Source organism: Gambusia affinis, linkage group LG23 (assembly GCF_019740435.1).
Source record: "Gambusia affinis linkage group LG23, SWU_Gaff_1.0, whole genome shotgun sequence".
NCBI lineage: Eukaryota > Metazoa > Chordata > Actinopteri > Cyprinodontiformes > Poeciliidae > Gambusia > Gambusia affinis.
In genome coordinates this window covers 244,573-264,907 of record NC_057890.1, presented here as the reverse complement: position 1 = coordinate 264,907, position 20,335 = coordinate 244,573, and the positions used below count along the sequence as shown (strand labels likewise).

The 20,335-nt window shown below is 38.9% G+C and overlaps 1 protein-coding gene across 12 annotated transcripts in view; it reads right to left on the bottom strand.

Annotated features, from left to right (window-relative positions):
• Positions 1–1,691: 1,691 nt before the first annotated feature.
• Positions 1,692–20,335, bottom strand: part of LOC122826053 (pleckstrin homology domain-containing family A member 5-like) — a 142,848-nt gene continuing 124,204 nt past the window's right edge. For all 12 annotated transcript variants that reach the window (XM_044107532.1, XM_044107534.1, XM_044107536.1 and 9 more), the window contains 7 exons: positions 17,478–17,599; positions 14,890–15,081; positions 14,551–14,691; positions 12,568–12,669; positions 7,175–7,320; positions 6,760–6,893; positions 1,692–5,632 (listed from right to left, as the gene is read on the bottom strand). In XM_044107532.1, the coding sequence (XP_043963467.1) occupies positions 5,598–5,632; positions 6,760–6,893; positions 7,175–7,320; positions 12,568–12,669; positions 14,551–14,691; positions 14,890–15,081; positions 17,478–17,599 (872 nt within the window). In that variant the 3' untranslated portion in view covers positions 1,692–5,597. The remainder of the gene's footprint in view (positions 5,633–6,759; positions 6,894–7,174; positions 7,321–12,567; positions 12,670–14,550; positions 14,692–14,889; positions 15,082–17,477; positions 17,600–20,335) is intronic.

Sequence of the window (20,335 nt, the reverse complement as noted above, 5' to 3'; positions counted from 1 at the left end):
CTGTCCAGGGTGACCCCGCCTCTCGCCCGGAACATTAGCTGGGGATAGACACCAGCAACCCTCCCGACCCCATTAGGGACAAAGGGTGTATTGTAAATGGATGGATGGATAATTCAGAATCAAGCTTTGAGATTATAGTATGTAGCTTTGAAGACATCTCCATCTTTGGCGGTGCAGGTAGAAATGGGAGAGATTTCTTTAATTTTAAGACAAAAGCAAATTATGCTGAATTATTGGGTGAGTTTGCAGGGACATAAGGAGGAGAATAATCCAGCAGTAAGAATCCTGAGACCTTGCTGGGAGAGTAGAAAAGGTAAAATAGATTGTTTTGCATGGGCAGCAGATAAATCCGCTGCAGAAATGAGGATACAGGGAAAGAGGTACCGTGTTCTGGTGCCTCATCCAGTTACACCTTTTTGGTTGTTTCCTTATGGGACTGTTGATCTAGAGGTTTATAAAGAAATGCAGGCTAATAAAGATAATAACTGGGTAAGTTTTATAAATGACAGAATTAGGAATATGTATAAATCCTTTATAATTATATATACAGATGGTTCAAAAGATTTAGTTTCAAATAAAACAGGATTTGCTTATGCTATTCCTGAACTAGATATATTTATGAAACGAAGAACATCTGAACATTTAGCTGTTTATACAGTGGAAATGTTAGCAATACTGATGGCCTTACAGTGGGTAGAGCAAAATAAAATAGCAAAAGTTCTTATATATTCAGATTCATTATCATCACTAATGTCTATTTTAAATCTGAAAGTCATATGGAGTTGGTATATGAAATTTATAAAGTTATATTTAGAATGACACAAAATCAAATAAAGATTATGTCATGTTCCGTGTTTTTCTGTGTGTTTATTTTGAGTTTCCGTGTCTCCGAGTCTCCGTCTTGTCCTGTCTCCCCCTGATTGTTTCCCAGGTGTGTCTTGTTTCCTTGATTACCCTCTGTGCAATCAACCCCACCTGTGTCCTGTGTTCCTCATGGGGTCCTCCTCTGATGTTCCTCAGTCTGTCCATTCGTGTGCTTGTTTGCTACCTGCGTAGAGCCCTGGATTCCACTCTGCAGTGCTGGACCTTTTGTGTCTAGTTTTTGTGCATTAAAACCATTTTCACTCTGTATCTGGATCCACAGCGTCTGCCTCACCACCACACTCAGCACTTCATGACAGATTAGGTTTATGTGGATACCTGCTCATAAAGATATAGAAGGGAATGATATGGCAGATCATTTAGCTAAGGTGTCACATGTATGTTGTTAATGTTTTAAAATGCTATGTAAATAATATTTGACAGCCATAGCAACTAAACCATTTTGAAGTTCGAAAAATGAAACACTGCTAACCTCATTAATGCTCCTTGGAACAAAACAAAAGCAGTAGATTTAGGAGTGCCTACACAGAAACATAGTAAAAAAACAGTTTTAGTGTTTTTGTACAAATATTGTAAGACAGGGCTAGCTTACTGAGTACCAGCTTTGATTTTTATGTTTTAACTCTTTTAAATGGGTTTCTTGTAATAGAAGATTGCATTTTTAGTCAATAAAAACTGAAAAGTGACAGTGATTTAAACCTTGGACATTATATGTTACAGTTGTTAGTTTTTCCACATGTACATTATAAATATGCAGAGAATTCTCATATTATTATTTAAGTAGGTATTGCTAATGGAACTCCACAAGGAAGTGTTATCAGTCCTTTAATGTGGCTTACATGCACATTATTAGAATAATCAAAGTGACATTTATGGGTAACAGAACATATTTGAACCGAATAGTGAACAGGCTTTCAAACATTGAACTTAGTGTCTTTACAACCTTAAAGCTCCATGGAGAAAAAGGGAGCGTGACAACTACACTCTGTGTAATAGCAATTGTCTGACAGCAACATTTTTCTCCCTGACTTGCCTTCCCAAAAACAAAAATAAAATAAAACAAGTAAGACATCCCATGGTGAGGAAAGTCCATTTTATATTTAGAACTGTATATCAACTGAATGCACCAGAGAAATGATCATCCATTAAAGAAAATAGACTGAACAACTTTAGGAACATCAACATTTATTTCACATGATATAAAACAGATGGGGTATGAACCTTTTGCATATTGACCCTTATAATAACAATGTCTTTAATATTCACTCTTTTTCAGGTTGTAGATAAATTATGCTTCTTTTTAGAATTAGTTTTACAGTTTATACATGTCTTAAATTTATTCGTCCTGAAGCGCCAAAGTCTGCCTTATTGCTTCATACGTGTGCTATTCTCCTATGTGTCACCATCTAGGACAGAATCACAAACTCTTTATTTCATGTTTGCTACTTAAGCAAACAGAGAGGACAACAGAAGACAAAAGCTGCAAAAACAGACAAAATTCTGAAGCATTCTAATACTTTGCATGCCCAACCAAGACTTAAATCACCCAATCCAAATAAATATTTCAAAAAGAGTTAGTTCTCTACAAAAGAAGAGAAAAACAGCAGCATGAAGTGGCACCATTTTGAAGAAAAATTGCCTGTGTTTGTATATATTTATGATATACTTTATCTGCATATATGTCAAAGGACAAGTGGTATTTTTATGAAAACAGGAAGTCTTTAGCCTTAAACAAGACAGAAATCAAAATGAGTTTAAAATCAGTACACTTTAGTGGTCACTTGGGGTTGATGTTAAGCACTACATGTGTTTGAAGGCAAATGGATGTACACTCGCCTTCAGCAGCTCATTAACAGCAGACATGGCAAGGATTATCACGCTATTTCTTATTCAGATTAATAGCTCTGTACTTTAACGTCTATGTGTTTAGCAACAAAATTCTAATGACCCCAGAAACAAGCTCCACATTGTGTCAGTACTGTGAAATGGTTTGCACATATTCAGCAGCTCCGATTGTACAGTGGCCTTAAATTGGCCAGAAGTGTTTGCCTGGGGCCTTTTTGAGAAACAATTACAGAAAAGACTTAGTTGAGACATTTAGCATTTTTGCTTCTCATTCTAAAATGTGAGTTTCTATTGGGGCAGTGATAGCCTGCTTCTTGTTCTAAAGTTTGCTTCATCCAGAAGGTCTGCTTCCTGGTTTTGCTCTGAGGTTTTAAACGTTTGTATAAAATGTGCCAGTTTGACACTAAGAATCTTACTGGAAATTGCCTGCTCTGTAAACAACCATCCTCCACAGTGAAGAGAGCTGATATGATTAAATGGCTGTTAAAGTTAATTCAATATGTGGCAAAGCTGCCGACATGGTCTGAACGGTTTGTTCACTTCCTTCACTGCCATTGCTGAAACTACAGGAAGACTACAATTTGAAAACAGAACAGAAAATCGTAACACTTTATTTGACTGGGTGTGAATAAGACTGTCATGACATTGTCATAAACATGACGTAACACCTGTCATGAACATTAGTAAGTCTTCATGAATATTTATGACTGTTGCCATAAAGTGTCATTTGGTAAATCATGACACTTTTAATGCACTTTTATTCAAAATATCTTTGTTATGACAAAAAATCATGATCACATAAATTTGTTATGATCATGATTACTGATCAAACTTTAAAAATAATATAGCTTTATGTTATTAAAGCTAAAGTTTAATCAGTAATACTTTTATAACAAATTTATGTCAGATCATGATTTCTTGGTTAATGTCAAGTTGTCATAACAAAGATATTTTGAATAATGTCAACTTTGCATTAAAAGTGTCATGATTTACCAAATGACACTTTATGACAACAGTCATAAATATTCAATACTCATGTACATGACAGGTGTTACGTCATGTTTATGACAATGTCATGACAGTCTTATTCACATCCAGTCAAATAAAGTGTTACCAAGGAAATCAATGTTATCCTTAAAACTTTCTTTTTACTGATTGGGCTAGTAGAAATTCTACCAGAGGGAATCAAAGTCAATGGGAGAAAGCCCAGACTGAGCTTTGAAGTGAGATTTGAATGGAGTGGAATAGTGCAGGAAGGCGAGGACTAGGCGAGGTCCAAGGCCAGGCTAGGACAGCGCAGAAGATTCCATCTGTCTGGGACTCAACTTGTATTTGCTTTGGATTTTTGCCACACAGACCATTTCAGTTTTCTCACCTGGTGCTACACCTAGAAGAAGCAGGTGTAGGTAATACAAAGGTTTGAGGGAACCGTTACTGTCAAGGAAAGCTGGGGGCCACTAGGATTTGTCTTTGACCTGATGCTATGGCTTTCCAACGGCATCAATCAAATATTTTTAATCAGATTGAAGATTGGATGATGACACAAAATGTAAAACAGTATGTCGTCATTCAGTTCACTGTAAAGTGAGACATAGTCTCACCCGTAGGCCATTTGGTTTTTGAAACTTTGGAAGAGCCATGTGACAGTACTCATAACCCTTTAACATTTGTCCACAAACTTCAGTGGACCAATACAAAGGTCTGCATAATTGTGATGTATTTGGAAATTATTATTTCTCAAAAGAAAAACAAACAAACAAACAAACAAACAAAAAACATGTTTTTAAAATGTTAGAAGTGCTTTGGGTTCAGTCCCCTTACTCTGATCCCTCTCAGTAAAATCCAGAACATAATCTATGCTTCAGCAGGGAAAGGGAAGCTGATCAGAGTTAATGGGAGGATGGATGGCGCTAAATCCAAAACAATCCTTATTTCTCTGTTGTTTCCCCTTAATGAAAGATGCCAGTGAGCTGTCATCATTTCTTCAATTTCAAACAAGCAATTTAAACATGTCTGAAAATGATTCATGAATCAGAAATCTTCTTTATATGTTTAATTTGCCATGTTTTCTAGCAGTCTTCTAGAAAACATAGCAAATGTTAATTAATGGACAGAAACAGTGAAGGTGTCTGATAAGAAAAGCTCAAGGTTGCCAGCAGTGGTCCTAACTGACTAATCAAACATGTTCGATTAGTCTAACATGTAGATCTGCCCTTGAGGATATCAGTAAAGAACCTTGACTGTTTTCAGCAGAAACCCCACAAAGTTTACTTTTAATCTGACAAACAAGCCAGGGCTTGTTTGTCAGATTAAAAGGAAACTTTGAAAACAACATCCTTCAGACAGGGATTAAACATACTTTTGATTAAGCCATGTGTATGACATATTCTAAACTTAAATGTTGTTTTCTTTAGATCTAAGCAAAAACTTATAATTAACAAAAATAAAGTCTAAAAAAACAAGATGTGATTATTTAACTGATATATGTTTTATTTACTGAATTGAGTCACTGAAATAAGACTCTTTTTCCTTTTGATCCTTCTCAGGGTTTGCCCATTGGTAAAAACATAATCTATAACCAGTTCGCAATCTTTTTTATACAAACATGTTTAGGGGATAAAAGGAGCTTCTCAGTTTGAAAAATGTCTAAAAGGTCCTAAGGAATAACGAGCTCTGTCTGTGCCAGGATCCAAAGACTTCCCACCAGCCATTGATTGCTACTACGGAGTGTTGATCTCTGTGCAGGCATGTAGCTGTAGTCTCTAAGTGGTTCTGTCAGGAACACAGAAAGCCGTGGAAACATGCTCTGTGCTGGTTGGCTACATTTGGGCTTTATGGGATGTTGTTCTGGACACGGAGGCTGACCATGCTCACGTGTCGCTGCTAACCAAGGTAAACGTCGGCACTGCAGGGAGGAGAAGAGAGAGAGGAAAGCATGTTAGTCATGTCTCACCATTTTACTTAGGAAAGTTAATAAAAAAAAAGATCATGTAATAAAAGTCTCAAAAAATAAAATGTCCATCCATCCATTTTCTGTCCACCCTTGTCTCTGGTGGGGTCAGCAGGGTTGCTGGTGCCTATCTCCAGCGAACGTTTTGGGCGAGAGGTCACCAGTCTGTCGCAGGGCAACACAGAGTCATACAGGACACACAACTATTCACACACACACACACACACTCACACCTAGGGAGAATTTAGAGAAACCAATTAACCTGACAGTCATGTTTTTGGACTGTGGGAGGAAGCCGGAGAACCCGGAGAGAACCCACCATGCACAGGGAGAACATGCAAACTCCATGCAGAAAGACCCCGGGCCGGGAATCGAACCCAGGACCTTCTTGCTGCAAGGAAGCAGTGCTACCCACTGCGCTACTGCGCAAATAAAATGTATGGTGGCTAAACTCAATTCTAAGTGGTTTATTAAACATACAACCTTTCTCTTTTTGTTGCAAGTAGTTTTAAATTTGTGCCCATACTATAACAAAAACAGTCAGTGGCTCATTGTGTGAACCAAAACAAATAAAATCATAATATTTTACTGTACTGTAAGGTTGCTGTATGGATAACACAGAAAGTAGAAGCCCTTCACAATGTGGAGAAAATATATATTATGGAAAGTAATTAGTTACATGTACATTTATTGCTGTAATCACAACTTGTCTAATCTAATCTAACCTTACAAAACCCAAACTATTTCTTGAATTTGTTTGCGTAAAGTTAGTCAGTTACATTTGAAATCGTATCCATTAATGAGTAAAAATATAACATGAGCTGGTACAGCTAATACAAAATTAAGACCTTTGAGGAGCAAAACCTATCAAATTTAGTTCAAGTAAACTTCTGAGAAAAAGAAAAGAATTTAATGTGTCAGTTTAACATTAATAGGCAGCAGCTTCATCATACATTGTAAACTTAAATAATATTTTAATAACAAATGGAAATGTTAATTTGATCTGATGAGACTGGCATTTTATTTTATCTTATCTGAAGGAATTTGTCTTTGGATAAATGTAAGCAAAGAATTTTTCTTACCAGACAACATGTTGCTGTTGTGCGTCTTGCTGTCTCCAGGCAGCTGTTTGCATGAATCAAGCTGCTCCTCCTGGCTTGGAGTTAGGCTCTCCTCTGTTTCCTGTTCCTTAGGCTCAGGGCTTGATGGCTGAAAACTGCATTGAGCAGAAGCAAAACACATCACATTCATAAAAGCTCAACATGTAGTATATTTCAAAAAGTCTCTAAATGCGATGCAGAGCCACCACCTCTGTGGTATTGATTATAGCTCATAATGTCTGTCATTCTACCATGATGACATTAGCTTTGTTGAGTTGTCTGTATTAAACAAAAATAAATTCAAGTTCAGTTTGTTTTGGGATATTTGTCATGGTCTCACTTTCCACAGAACTATGATTATCCTGTTTATAATATTTTACACTCTCCACACACAGACCTGTTTTCAGTTAAGGTGTTTGTAGGAGAGCTCTTCAGATCTCGACCTTTGCTCTCATCATCCTCAAAGGGTTGAAAGTTTACGATCTCCACACGCTTTGGATCTGTGCCGAGGTCCACAATGATCACCCTCTGGCTCTCACACAGCTGAAGTAAATAAAGAATACTTTCAGAAGAAAATTAAGGGGCTGGCAGTAACATAAAATGTCAGAAGCATGTTTGAACATCCATCCATCCATCCATCCATCGATAGAGGGGTCGGAAGGGTTGCTGGTTCCTCTCCAGCTACGTTCCAGGTGAGAGGTGGGGTCACCCTGGACAGGTCACCAGTCTGTCGCAGGGCAACACAGAGACATACAGGACACACAACTATTCACGGACACACACTCACACCTAAGGAGAATTTAGAGAGACCAATTAACCTGACAGTCATGTTTTTGAACTGTGGGGGGAAGTTTCTGCCGAGCCTGTATTTTGCAGATTGCAGTAGGACCACAAAGAGAGAAGAGCTCCTTTTTTAACTGATTATCAATCTCATTTTACACTCACAGGAGTTTAGTGACATTTTTAACAAATACGTATAGAAACAGAGATGCAGTTGGTAGCATTGCTGCCTTGCAGCAAGAAGGTCCTGAATCCAGGATTTTATTTGTCAAGAAGGTCCTGAATCCAGGATTTTATTTGTCAAGAAGGTCCTGAATCCAGGATTTTATTTGTCAAGAAGGTCCTGAATCCAGGATTTTATTTGTCAAGAAGGTCCTGAATCCAGGATTTTATTTGTCAAGAAGGTCCTGTATCCAGGACCTTCTTGACAAATAAAATCAATCCTGTGCATGTTGGATTCTCTCTGGATCTCCGGCTTCCTCCCACAGTCCAAAAACATGACTGTCAAGTTAACTGATCTCTCTAAATTCTCCTTGATGGTTGTTTGTTCTGTTTGTCTCTGTGTGCTGTCCTGTGATGGTGACCTGTCCATGGTGACCCCGCCTCTCAGCCGTTGACCGCTGGAGATAGGCACCAGCTGCCCATGTGACCGCATTAGGTGTGTTAGAAAATGAATGGATGGATGGATGTAAAAAAGAAACATTTTTAAATAAAAGTTACATACTGCAACTTTAAATCAGTCTTCACACAAGAAACTTTTCAAAGCTGAAACATTTCTCTAATTTTTCAAATGGCACATACTTGGTTAGTTAGGATTGTTATTAATGTGTCCTGGAACACAGATGAGCTCCTAGCATTAAATAAAACAAACGAACGACCAACCCATCGGATCGATCGATCCACGTGGTCATGGCAGATGGCCGCTCACTGAGTCAGGTTCTGGTTCTGCTCAAAGTTTCTTCCTGTTAAATGGCAGTTTTCCTTTCCACTCTCACTACACATCCCTATGCTCAGTTTGAGGGATTTCCCCAAAGTCAATGACACAATGCAAGCAACAGTAAAGTTTCTGCAGTGGAAACACAAGGGTGGAAATCCAATCTCATTATTGGGGGGGGGGGGACCATAAACAGGAACATTTCTTAAGAGCAATTTTGGGGGGGTGGGAGAGGTTCTAGTGAAATGTAATGTAAAATGTGGTTTAAAAACTTTTTAAACCACATTCAAGCTGGAGCACCAAAAATGACTAGGAATGCATATCAAGTGTTTTTCTCAATAAGCAAACGATTGAGAAATAAAACTAAAATTCAAATGTTGCTTCTATATGAGTTTTGTTCAGTCTGACTGATCTAATCTCTGCTACACCATAACAAAAATTTAAGGTTCTAAATAAAAAAGCTTTAATGCGTAACTCCTCTTAATAAGATTCCTCATAAACATTGATTTATGGAAATGGCTCCCAATACAAGTTAGGGGCTGTTTAAATTATAACTTGTTAAGTTGCTTTATTTTTAAGCCTTTTTTAGTTTTGTCATGTTCTCGGTGACTGAGAACCAACAAGTACATAGAAATTAATATCTGGGGAGTATTATAAATTAAACATAACATTTAAAGTACCAGGTTTATATAGAAGAATATTCAGATTTTATTTTGTGGCTTTAAAGGCTCTACATTGAAGACAGTGAGAAATAAAGGCATAACTTTCTGTTTCTTCTATCTGTTCTCTTTTCTGTTCTTAGCTCCCACACAGAGCTGTTGGTTATTTGCTCAGCCTCTCCCTCCCGTTTCAAACTCTTCTAATTAATTAAAAGTTAAAGAGCTAAATATGAATGAGATGTTTGCTAACTTTGACAAAAAAGCTTAAGTCTATGAAAGCAGTTTTGCTAATGAGGCAGCTTATTATGATTCAGCCAAAGTAATGGAACAACAAACTCCAGTCTGATATTTATTGTTAATGTGTTTCACTCTATTGAGCAGTGAAAGGTTACATGTTTTTGCTTTAAGTCAGGAATCTCAAACTCGTGGCCCTCGGGCCAACTGCGGCCCTCGGGATGTTAGTTTGTGGCCCTGGCCTTAACATAAAAGTTTAATGTTAGTTTGATATGATTGGCACTTTTCAGTATTGTGTGCGGAGCTGAACGAACCTACTAATCACGGTGGAGTATATTGCTCTCGGGGGCGGGGCATTGGCCAGGTGTTTCGTGAATATAAGCATAGTTGTGTGCATTTTCTATTTGTCATTATTTGCACGTGGCACATGCGCAATTTCCGCGGCTGCTCCCCCTTCACGCGGTTCGGCGTCCAGTCTAGACCTGGAAGTTGCTGCTCAGTGGGACCGAAAAAGAAGCGAAAAAGACGCATCAGCTAAACACTGGAACTGAAACTTCAACTACAACCCCAAACACGTCATTTTCAAAGCCTGTAGTGAAGAGAAAGGCTGGTGATGAGCACAGACAATTTCAGGAAAAGTGGGAAGTGCAATATTTCTTTGTTGAGCACAGGGACATCCCGACGTGTCTTATTTACACAGAGAAAGTTGCAGTGCACAAACAATACAATTTGAAACGTCATTACACAACTAGACATGCTGAGGAGTATGCAAAATACCAGGGAGATGAGGGAGCCAACCGGGCTGTTGATCTTAAAACATGTCTACTGAGGCAACAAGATTTCTTTAAGGAAGCAACCAAAGAGAATGATGCAGCAGTCGAAGCAAGCTACGTGGTTAGTGAGATGATTGCTAAAGCAGGAAAGCCATTCACAGAAGGTGAATTTGTCAAAAAGTGCATATGTCTGTCCAGAAAAGAAAGGTCAGTTTAGCAACATCAGCCTTTCTGCCAACACCGTGGCAGAGCGCATTTCTGACCTGTGAAATGATCAACTGTGTGAGAAAGCAAAATATTTCAGTGTAAACTCACTTGCTCTTGATGAGACCACAGACATCCTCGACACTACCCAGCTCGCAATCTATGTCCGTGGTGTTGATGGCAACTTTGAAGTCACAGAGGAGTTGCTCACAGTAATTCCAATACATGACCAGAGCACCACCAGGAGATATTTCACCAGCTGTGAGAATGCCGGTTTGCCATGGAAGACGTTTGATGGAATAAGAACCGATGGAGCGCCATCAATGACAGGGAGGAACTTAAAAAAAAAACTGGACGAGGACAGTGTGGAGGAGGCCATTGCTCTGCACTGCATTATCCATCAGCAGGCCCTTTGCAGCAAATGCCTGAAGTTTGACAATGTGATGTCTGTCGTTGTGAAATGCATCAACCAAACCAGATCCAGGAGCTTAAAGCACAGAAGATTCTGTGCTTTTTTTTAGAGGAAATGGAGTCAGAATATGGGGATGTGCTCTACTTCACCGAGGTACGTTGGCTCAGCAGAAAAAACATATTGAAGAGATTTTTTGAGTTGAGAGTGGAAGTGAAAGCCTTCATGGAGAAAGATGGGGTTGCTGTTCCCAAGCTAAGTGATCCCAAATGGCTCATGGACTTAGCTTTTCTTGTTATTATACATGAACTTAATGTACTAAGAAGTTACAAGGCCAGGGGCAACTTGTCAGTGCTGCCTATGAGAACATGAGAGCATTCTCTGTGAAACTTCTGTTATGGAAAGCCCAGCTTTCACAGACAAACCTTTGCCATTTCTCAGCATGCAAGGCACTCATGGATGCAGGCACACCATTCAGTGGTGAGAAGTAAATGTCATTTTGAAGCTACAGGAGGAATTTCATCATAGATTTGCAGACTTCAAGACACACAGAGCCACATTTCAAATTTTTGCGGACCCCTTCTCCTTTCATATGCAAGATGCCCCTCCTGTGCTTCAAATGGAGCTCATTGATCTGCAGTACAACTCTGAACTCAAAGCCAAGTTCAAGAGGTGAGTGGAAAAGCAGACAAGGTCGGGTGATTTTTGAGAGAATTGCCACCCAGCTTCCCTGAACTTTCCCAAATGTTCAAGCGAATCATGTCTCTTTTTGGGAGCACATACTTGTGCGAAAAGCTCTTCTCTACCTTGAAGTGGTTAAGTCCAAGTACAGGTCCAAACTTACTGACGAGCATTTTCACCCTACTTCGTGTTTCAACTGCCTCCTCCCTTAAGCTAGATGTGGCTCGGCTATGTGAGAAGAAGTGCTGCCAGACCCCTAGCAGTAAGAAGTAGGCAGAAGAATCCATGTTCATAACAGTTCATGTTTAATGTTCCATTCATGTTCAGAAAGTTAAAGATTAAAGTTAAAGATTAAAGAACTGTTAATACAGCCATTTGAATCTGAATTCTAATAATTACATTTCTCTAGTTTCTATATCTGCTGTATTATTATTATTTTCATTTTATTTATTTATTACTGATTGATTTTTTTTTTCTTATGAATTGTTAATTTATTTATTTTTTCATCTTATTTTAAGTACAAAAAAAAAAGACATTTGATAACATTGGAATGTTTTTGTAAGAGCTTTTCTTTTGGAAAACCCGATGCGGCTCAGCGTCACCCGGACTCTACCTCCAGTGGCCCCCTGGGTAAATTGAGTTTGAGACCCCTGCTTTAAGTATTTACTTACTGGAGGCTTGTTATTTGTGCAGCAGAGCCAGAGCTAACAGCTAACTCCTCACTTCAGCGGCTCTAACGGAGCCTGTTGCTCCTCCCACACTTTGGACTGAACTGTTGTTCTCATAATGATGGGGGAGAACCTAAAAACACATTCTTAATTTTTTCTGGGATAAATGGCAGATTTATTTCTTTTTTTTTTTTGTTTATTTTGTATTTTCATGTTGATTTTATTGAGATGCAAACGTTTCTTCAATGATTTTTTTGGGAGGGGGTGGGGGGCACAATTTCCCCCGAGCCCCTGGGATTTAAGCCTATGACCTTTAATAAAGCCAGTTTACTGACCAGCTACTCATATTACCAGTGGTAGAACTTTTTTTTCTTGACCAACTTCTGATAAACACTTAAACTGTGTTTACCAGTTTTGTCTGCTAATATCTTCAAGAACTTTACTGTACCTCATCTGCTGGTGGCTGGTTTCTGATCAGCAGGTTCGTGGCCTTTTCCTGCTGCACCTCTTCATGCTGGGAATCTTTCACATGATCAGTTCTCTTTACTTCCTGCAAATTTGAACAAAGTTTCTCATTACATATACTGAAATCCACAAATGGTTTCCCTGTGTAAAAATGCATCATATATTACATCACGTTAAATATTAAAATGAATAAAATGGGCAAAAGCCAGTGGAAAGAAAGTAACTTTGAAATGAACTTTAACTATTTTTACATCTAAGATTGATCTTGACTCTACTTTTAATGGAAAGTATAATGGTTGTAACTAGGGATGCCCCACTCTGATATTGATATTGGAAATTAGTCTGATATCAGCCAAAAAATGAGTATCAGATTATATTGGCTTACATATAATATTTTCAATATAGGCATGCAGATAGAAGAACATGAGTCCGTCCAGCACTTCTATCCAGACAAACCCATCATCCCCATTGCTGTTTTCTGTTTTTGTAATATCACTTAATCAAGCCTATTTTAACATTTCACACTACAAAATAAGTAATGAAAATATACATGACTCATGGGTCACATTAACTGAATACTGTCTTTTTTTCCCTTTAAATAATGAAAAAATCTCAAGCCCATCTGTCATTTTGACAGATTACATACTTGGTGCAGACATTTTTGACTTTTTGCACAGAATACATTTTGGAGGCAACTAAAAGCAGCAAATTAAAATAAAAAACACCCCTTCTGGAAATCATCTCTGACACTGAATTAGTTGCATCTCATTCATTGGAAGCTGATAGCGTGTTATGGACAGAACGCTTTGGAGCACGTCTGGCTCAGAAGGGCATTCAGAACATTGGCTAGAGGGGAGCTTTTAAGAAACTCACAGCACATATAGAACAAAGAAAACTACAGAGAATGTTGTTGTGTTAATCCATTAAAAGTTTAAATAGAGTAGATGAGGAAAGAAAGAAAGTAAGGTGCAGAAGTTAACTAGACTGCAACAAGCTCAGTGTAAGCTACATGTCCTGCTATGCTCCAGCAGTAGTGATGTTACATGTGACAAAATGGAGCTCAAAGATGTTAAACAAAAGCTAAAAACAGGAGAAGTAGCACTGCTTACTCAAAAGGTGGTCTACAAACAAAAGAAGCAAAATCTTAGTTAAAATTTGTCAGGTTCACTTCAGGCTCGGCCCTTTAATTAAAGTTGGGTTGGATCGGGCTCAGAGACCATGTCTATGGACTCGGTCCTGGCCAGGTTGAATTTTTTTAGGTCCAATTGAACTCTAAAGCAGATTTCTCCTTCAGAGGCGGACAAGAGGAAGTTGTGGTGATGTGTGTTCACAACTCCTGTGCAGATTCAAATGCAGTTGTTTAATGTCCTTGTTTATATGTAGTTATTGGGGCCACAGTCAGTAGTTTTTGTTACTGCAGAGACAAAAATTAGATGTGCTCATCTACTTTATGTGTGATGAGATCTCAATTTTCTGTACAACTTGTTGAATATTAATTCAATTGCATAAAAACTAAAGACCACTGAACAACCTATATCTATATCATTAACCCTGAGTGTTTTACCCTGTGGTCCGGAGGCATTGCACTGACTTCCATGTGCATTTCTAAGAGTTTTTTTGTGTATCCCCATCGCTACCCCGTCGTCTGACTGTGCCATCTGTCATTTTCCATCTCAACGTTGCACTAAGACTGCAGGAGGCTTAAAAATGATACAAATAAAAATAGAATATGACTAATAACTACAAAAGTCAAAACTACTAGATTAATCAAAAGGACTAGTCTAGCGTGAGTCACACCTCTGGTGTGACTCACATTGAGTCAATATCGATATTGGCCAGTACTCAAAACTGTGATATCGGTATCACATTGAAAAAAACAAAAAACAAACTGACTGGAAATGTCTCCATCATTTGAAATGTGGCATTTATCTTAGAGCACAACATGGAAGTGGAGTGTGAGACGAACCTGTGGTGAGATTGGTGGCCCATCTACAGTGTTAGCTCCTGATGTTGCTTCAGTCTGTTCCTTATGAGCAACCTTTAGTTGCAGCAACGCTGTCTCAAGCTCCACAGAGTTCAAACAGGCCACTTCTGTCTGCATCCGACGCTGACACCCACACAAACACAGATACTATGAATGGCTGCAAATATCCTGTGGTATACTCACTTGAATCAACTTTCAGATACAACATAGTTGTCAGGTTTTGATGAAAAGATAAACATGAATACAAGTATTTAGCCAAAGGCATTCTGCTGCAGACTTACATGCCTGCAGCTAAATCCCTGTATTTGTATGCAGAATCACCTGCAAGTGGAGGAGGGGGTTGTCTTTGTTGAAAGAAGATGAGTGCGACAGTGTTTCTCTTCTCTTCTCTCGGAGTGAAGACGCCTCCTGGTTTCTCCTCATTCTCTCCAGCTGCTCCTCAACACTCATCCTTGTTCTGATGAAATCTCGCTCCCCAAATCCCATCTGATCCACTGCACTCCTTGGACGATCCTGAGGAAGACCAGACTCAGTGTTGTGCTTTAATGCTCTGGTAACCTGTGTGAAAAGCACTGCATGTAGACTACAATGAACCTTGAAAATAAGGAATAGTAATTTCAATGAAATGGATCTTGAACACATGGAAGGAAATTTTAAATGTATATGGATAATTATGAACTTTGAATAAATTGAATGAAAGTCTGACTATGTGTTGGGCTTCCAGCCATGAAGGTTGAACTACAGAAGGCTGGTATAAGAACTATTAATCCCACAATGCACTGCATCAACCTTCTTTCAGTTTCAACAGGAAGACGAGGAGTTTTACTGCATGAACGTGACATCATCTTAACAAGAGCCAGCACCTGACAGAACTCGACTCGTTGTCAAGATTGACTGCAAAACACGTTTCCATTTAAGATGTTATATTCTAAAATGCTAAATCAGATCCTTTACTGATCAATAGACTACAAACCAAAAGGTTAACTTGATCATTTAACCAATCATTTCTTTCCCAAAATTATATATATTTTTTCCTTCACTTCTGATTCATTGTGAACTAGTGGTTTAGACACAAACCGGATTTTAGGTATCGATCCCAACAGGATCAATTTTGTTAATGTATATTTCTCTTGTACATTGGTCAAGAGTGTAAATATACTTTCTTTTTATTGTTCAAAGCCATGGTTCTGTTTGCTTTGCTTGCCTACCAAGATGGCACGGATCACTTCTGGTTCAGACTTCTGGTTGCATTAGTGAAGGTTTGGTGTTCAACTGACAACTGTCAGATTGACTGCAGAGTGCTGAGGAAGGAGAAGCTCATGGAGGCTAATGGGCACTTTCACTGCTCGCTCATGATAGACAGGCTGCAAAGCATTGTCACCATTAAAGTTTCCAACAAAATCACTTCTGGTTAAATGAAGCAGGCGGGGTATAGAAGAAGCTGCGGTGCTTGTCAGGAAAGCAAGTGTCTTCCACTTGCTAGCCAGCAGCAGGTTTAAGTACGTTTGGGATAAAAACTGTTGAATGGCATTTGGCTTTAGCTTGCAAGGGTAGCAACCACCTGTTAGCTAGTAGAAATGACTCAAAGTCTTCTGGAGAGAAATATTGAGGGGACAAATAAGAATCCTTTGGAAGTGTCACTCTTCTTTTTTCACGTGGAAAGTAATGAAGACTCACCTCATTATTTTTTTTATTACAGCCAACAGTTATACAGTGTGGCACTGTCTAAATTTACACCAGTCAAAAGCAACATAATAAACAACAACTCAGGTAATGTTAGCTTTCCTGTGTTTACACTGTAGATTCCAGCACAGAATGGACCAAACCACAAAAACCATCTTCAACAAAAGAAAACAACAAAAAGTGACCTCCATGGAGTGAAAAATAGAATATATATCCAATTTTTGAAATAATCATGAGTTTATATGTATCACAAATTTTTTTTAGTCAATGGGAATATTACAACATATTTAGGTCAACATGTTCAACTAAGCTGCACAGTGGCGCAGTTGGTAGAGCTGTTGCCTTGCAGCAAGAAGGTCCTGGGTTCGATTCCCGGCCCGGGGTCTTTCTGCATGGAGTTTGCGTGTTCTCCCTGTGCATGGTGGGTTCTCTCCGGGTTCTCCGGCTTCCTCCCACAGTCCAAAAACATGACTGTCAGGTTAATTGGTCTCTCTAAATTCTCCCTAGGTGTGAGTGTGTGTGTGAATGGTTGTGTGTCTTGTGTGTCTCTGTGTTGCCCTGCGACAGACTGGTGACCTGTCCAGGGTGACCCCCGCTTCTCGCCCGGGACGCAGCTGGAGAGGAACCAGCAACCCTCCCGACCCCATTAGGGACAAAGGGTGTTCAGAAAATGGATGGATGGATGTTCAACTAATCATGGCTCCCTTTTAAGGGGAGTTTTTTTCTTCACTGTCACTCATGAGCATTCATGACGTCAGGTTGCATAGTCAATGACACTGTGTCACAACAGTCCACTGCTGCTACATGTCTGTCCAGGAAGAATGAATATTCCAAGTCAGTATATGCATTCTGCTAAGTTAACTTAGAAAGAAAACTTTTTATCTAATTTGAATGATAAATTGATCTTGACTGTATTGTTTGATTACTAAAATTGAATTGGAATGTCAAAGTTAGTAACTTGAAATCTGTCAGATTGGATTGAGTTTACATTTTTTGTAAAGTGCCTTGAGATGGGATTTGTTGTGAAGTGGTATTATATAAATACATTTAATTGAATCTGTGAAAACCCTTAAAAAACTTACTCTCTAACTGGTGAGTCACTCTTCTGACACACACTGCTGCAGGGGACCATAGGTCTGCCCCATGAGTGAAATAGTATGGCTTCTTTTTATAATTGAGGGTTTGGTGTCTCTGTTGATGCAGAAGAAGTTGATGTTGACACTTACACATCTAGATTCAGGTTTTTTGGTTTTCCTCAGGGTGACATAGGAGGCGATAGTGGAAGACTCAGGGGGGCTCATGGGAGATTTAGTCCTGGGAGCAACAATGCCCACTGGGTAGGGGGGCACTGTAAAGGAAAAAAAACATGTCACTTACCCTTTGCCACAAAATGAAGCAGCTTCACTGCATTTTGCTCGCTAAAGCACTGAACTATGCTACAAAGACAAGAAAATAAAGAGATGGAAAAGAAAAGAGACATGAAAAAGAAGTATTATGTAAAATCAACTTATTTTTAGCTTTACACAATGTTATGTGTAAAGTTTATCAAAAACATATCTGGAGTGTTTTGGTCCTTTCATGTGTGTTTGAGAAATCGTTTAATGTGCTGTGGCAACCTAGCCCAGCCATTGTCTTCCTGTGCAACTCCACAGCTCGAAAAATGTTGTCACTTCCAGCACATTCTGGACTTTTTCCCCTTGACTTTTTTAATTTCTTATAAAAATTTCCAGTATTTTTACAACAACTGAAGGTAAAAGTTTCTTGATTGGAAAACAAATAATATTGCCTGTTAAAGGAAATCACCAGAATAAATACCATTACTTAGGTTCAAGGGCTCATCTAGTGAATGTGCATTAAATGTTTATAAATTGTATACAGAACACCTAAAGAATACTGATTAGGTGCACTGCAGCATAAAAGATAACTATACTCCTCAGTTTAAATTGGTACATATTCAGACCTTTCACTATTCCTCATATCTTTGTCATCATTATTCATGCTATATTAACTACACTGTAAACCTGTAGTATTCAATTTTTACACATTTTTCTTACATATTTGGTAAAAGCGTCACTATGCTGTGACAGAATGGAATGAGACAGATAATCAATCAGAGCCAGGGGGAGGGTCTTAGTGCTGTCCATCATGATAAATGGCTTGTACTTGCTTTATCAAGCTCACTGGACTCCAAAGCACTTCAGACTACATTCACCCATTCACACATATTCACACGCTGATAGCCACAGCTGCTCTGGGGCAGTCTGGACCAAGACTGTAATACTGGACTCTCTGACCACCACCATCAGGCAAAGTGGGAGAAGTGTCTTGCCCAAGCACACAACGACAGAAGATGGAGCGGGAACCCACTGATTGCAATTTACCATGGTAAATTCTTTCTCCACCATTTACCTGTGTGTACATGAGCATGACTGATGGCGCCAAGACCCTCCTCCTGGCTCTGATTGGTTGATTTTGGTCAGCAGTGGTGCATTTCTTCAGAGAGCAATAGCAGCTCAGAGAAGAGTTGGAGAAGTTTGATATTTTCACAGATTATAATTATAATTATAAATTTTTCTGTCTATAAAGTGACAATTTTAACAAATATGTGTTATATCTGACCATACAAAGTGACATTTTGGAATGCTTGGAAAACAGTCTGATCAAAGGTCACCAGGTCAAAGTTTTCTTAGTGTCTTGTTTAGAAGTTTTTGTGTTGTTTTCTTCAGTAGTTCTAGGTTCTAGTTCTGGTTCCTCCCACCAGAGGCCCGGGAGGAACAGGTTTTCCAAAGGATTTGGATTATGTGACACAGTGAAGAGCGAAAGAGAACTGAAGTAGTTGAAAATGTAACAAATGTTGCAACTTTACTCCCAAATAGAACTGAATTAGAGATATGAAAACACCAATAGGCTCTTTAATATTAGAAAAGGTAAACATTCAAGAACAAACCATGCAGGGCAAAAGTCAAGATTGGCATTAACAGGGCCACTCAGTGATCTGTATACATTAGTGTGAAAACACAAAGAAACTAAAATATATCATTTTCAGATTTTTGCTTTAAAATGCACTATATTGCCAAAGGTATTGGCTCACTTGCCTCAACTCACATATGTGCTTAAGTGACATCACATTCCTATCCATATGACTTAGGTCCATCCTCTACTTCTTCAGCTTCTACTCTTCTGGGATGGCTATATATTTATGGGTATACTGTGGGATTTTGGACCATTCTTCCAGAAGTGCATTTGAGAGGTCAAATACTGATGCTGGGGAAGAAGGCCTGCATCTGTCTCAGCTCTAATTCATTCTCAAAGGTGTTCCATAAGACTGAGGTCAGGACTCTGTGCAAGTCAGTCAAGTTCATCCACATCAATCAATCAATCAATCAAATTTTATTTGTATAGCACATTTCAGCAGCAAGGTATTTCAAAGTGCTTTGCATCATATCAGACACAGAAACACAATGCAACATAGAATCAATAATCAAAACACGACAATGAGTCAAGTTCCATCAGTAAATTTGTAGTTGATTACGTTTTAAATGCAATCCTAAACAGGTTGGTTTTTAGTGGAGTTTGCATCCATAAAAGGTTTACCTGTTACACTCCTACTGTGTTTTATGGAACAAAATACTTATTGTTATTTTTATTCCCACTCACACAGTTTAAAACCATGTTTACAGCCTTTCAAAGGGCTTCCGGCACCAGGCTCCATACACCTCTTTCATGGAATGTCGAGCAGGGACTCCGCCGTCCCTCACGGATTTTTGTGCAATTCTATGGTTCCTGTTAGTGTCTAGAATTTACAGGGTTTCCGTTACACGCAGTGACTCTCGGTCACTCGCCGGTTTTCTTCACCAGACTCTGCCATCCGTCTTTATGGACCTTGCTTTCTGCTCTGGTGCACAACTCATATTAAGGCCCAGTAAGGGCCCAGCTCCAAATTGTTCCCACAAAGTTGGGAATAAGGAATTATCCAAAATGTCTTGGTATGCTGAAGCATTCAGAGTTCTTTTCACTGGAACTAAGGGGCCAAACCCAGCTCCTGAAAACCTACCCTACACCATAATCCCAAACTTTACATTTC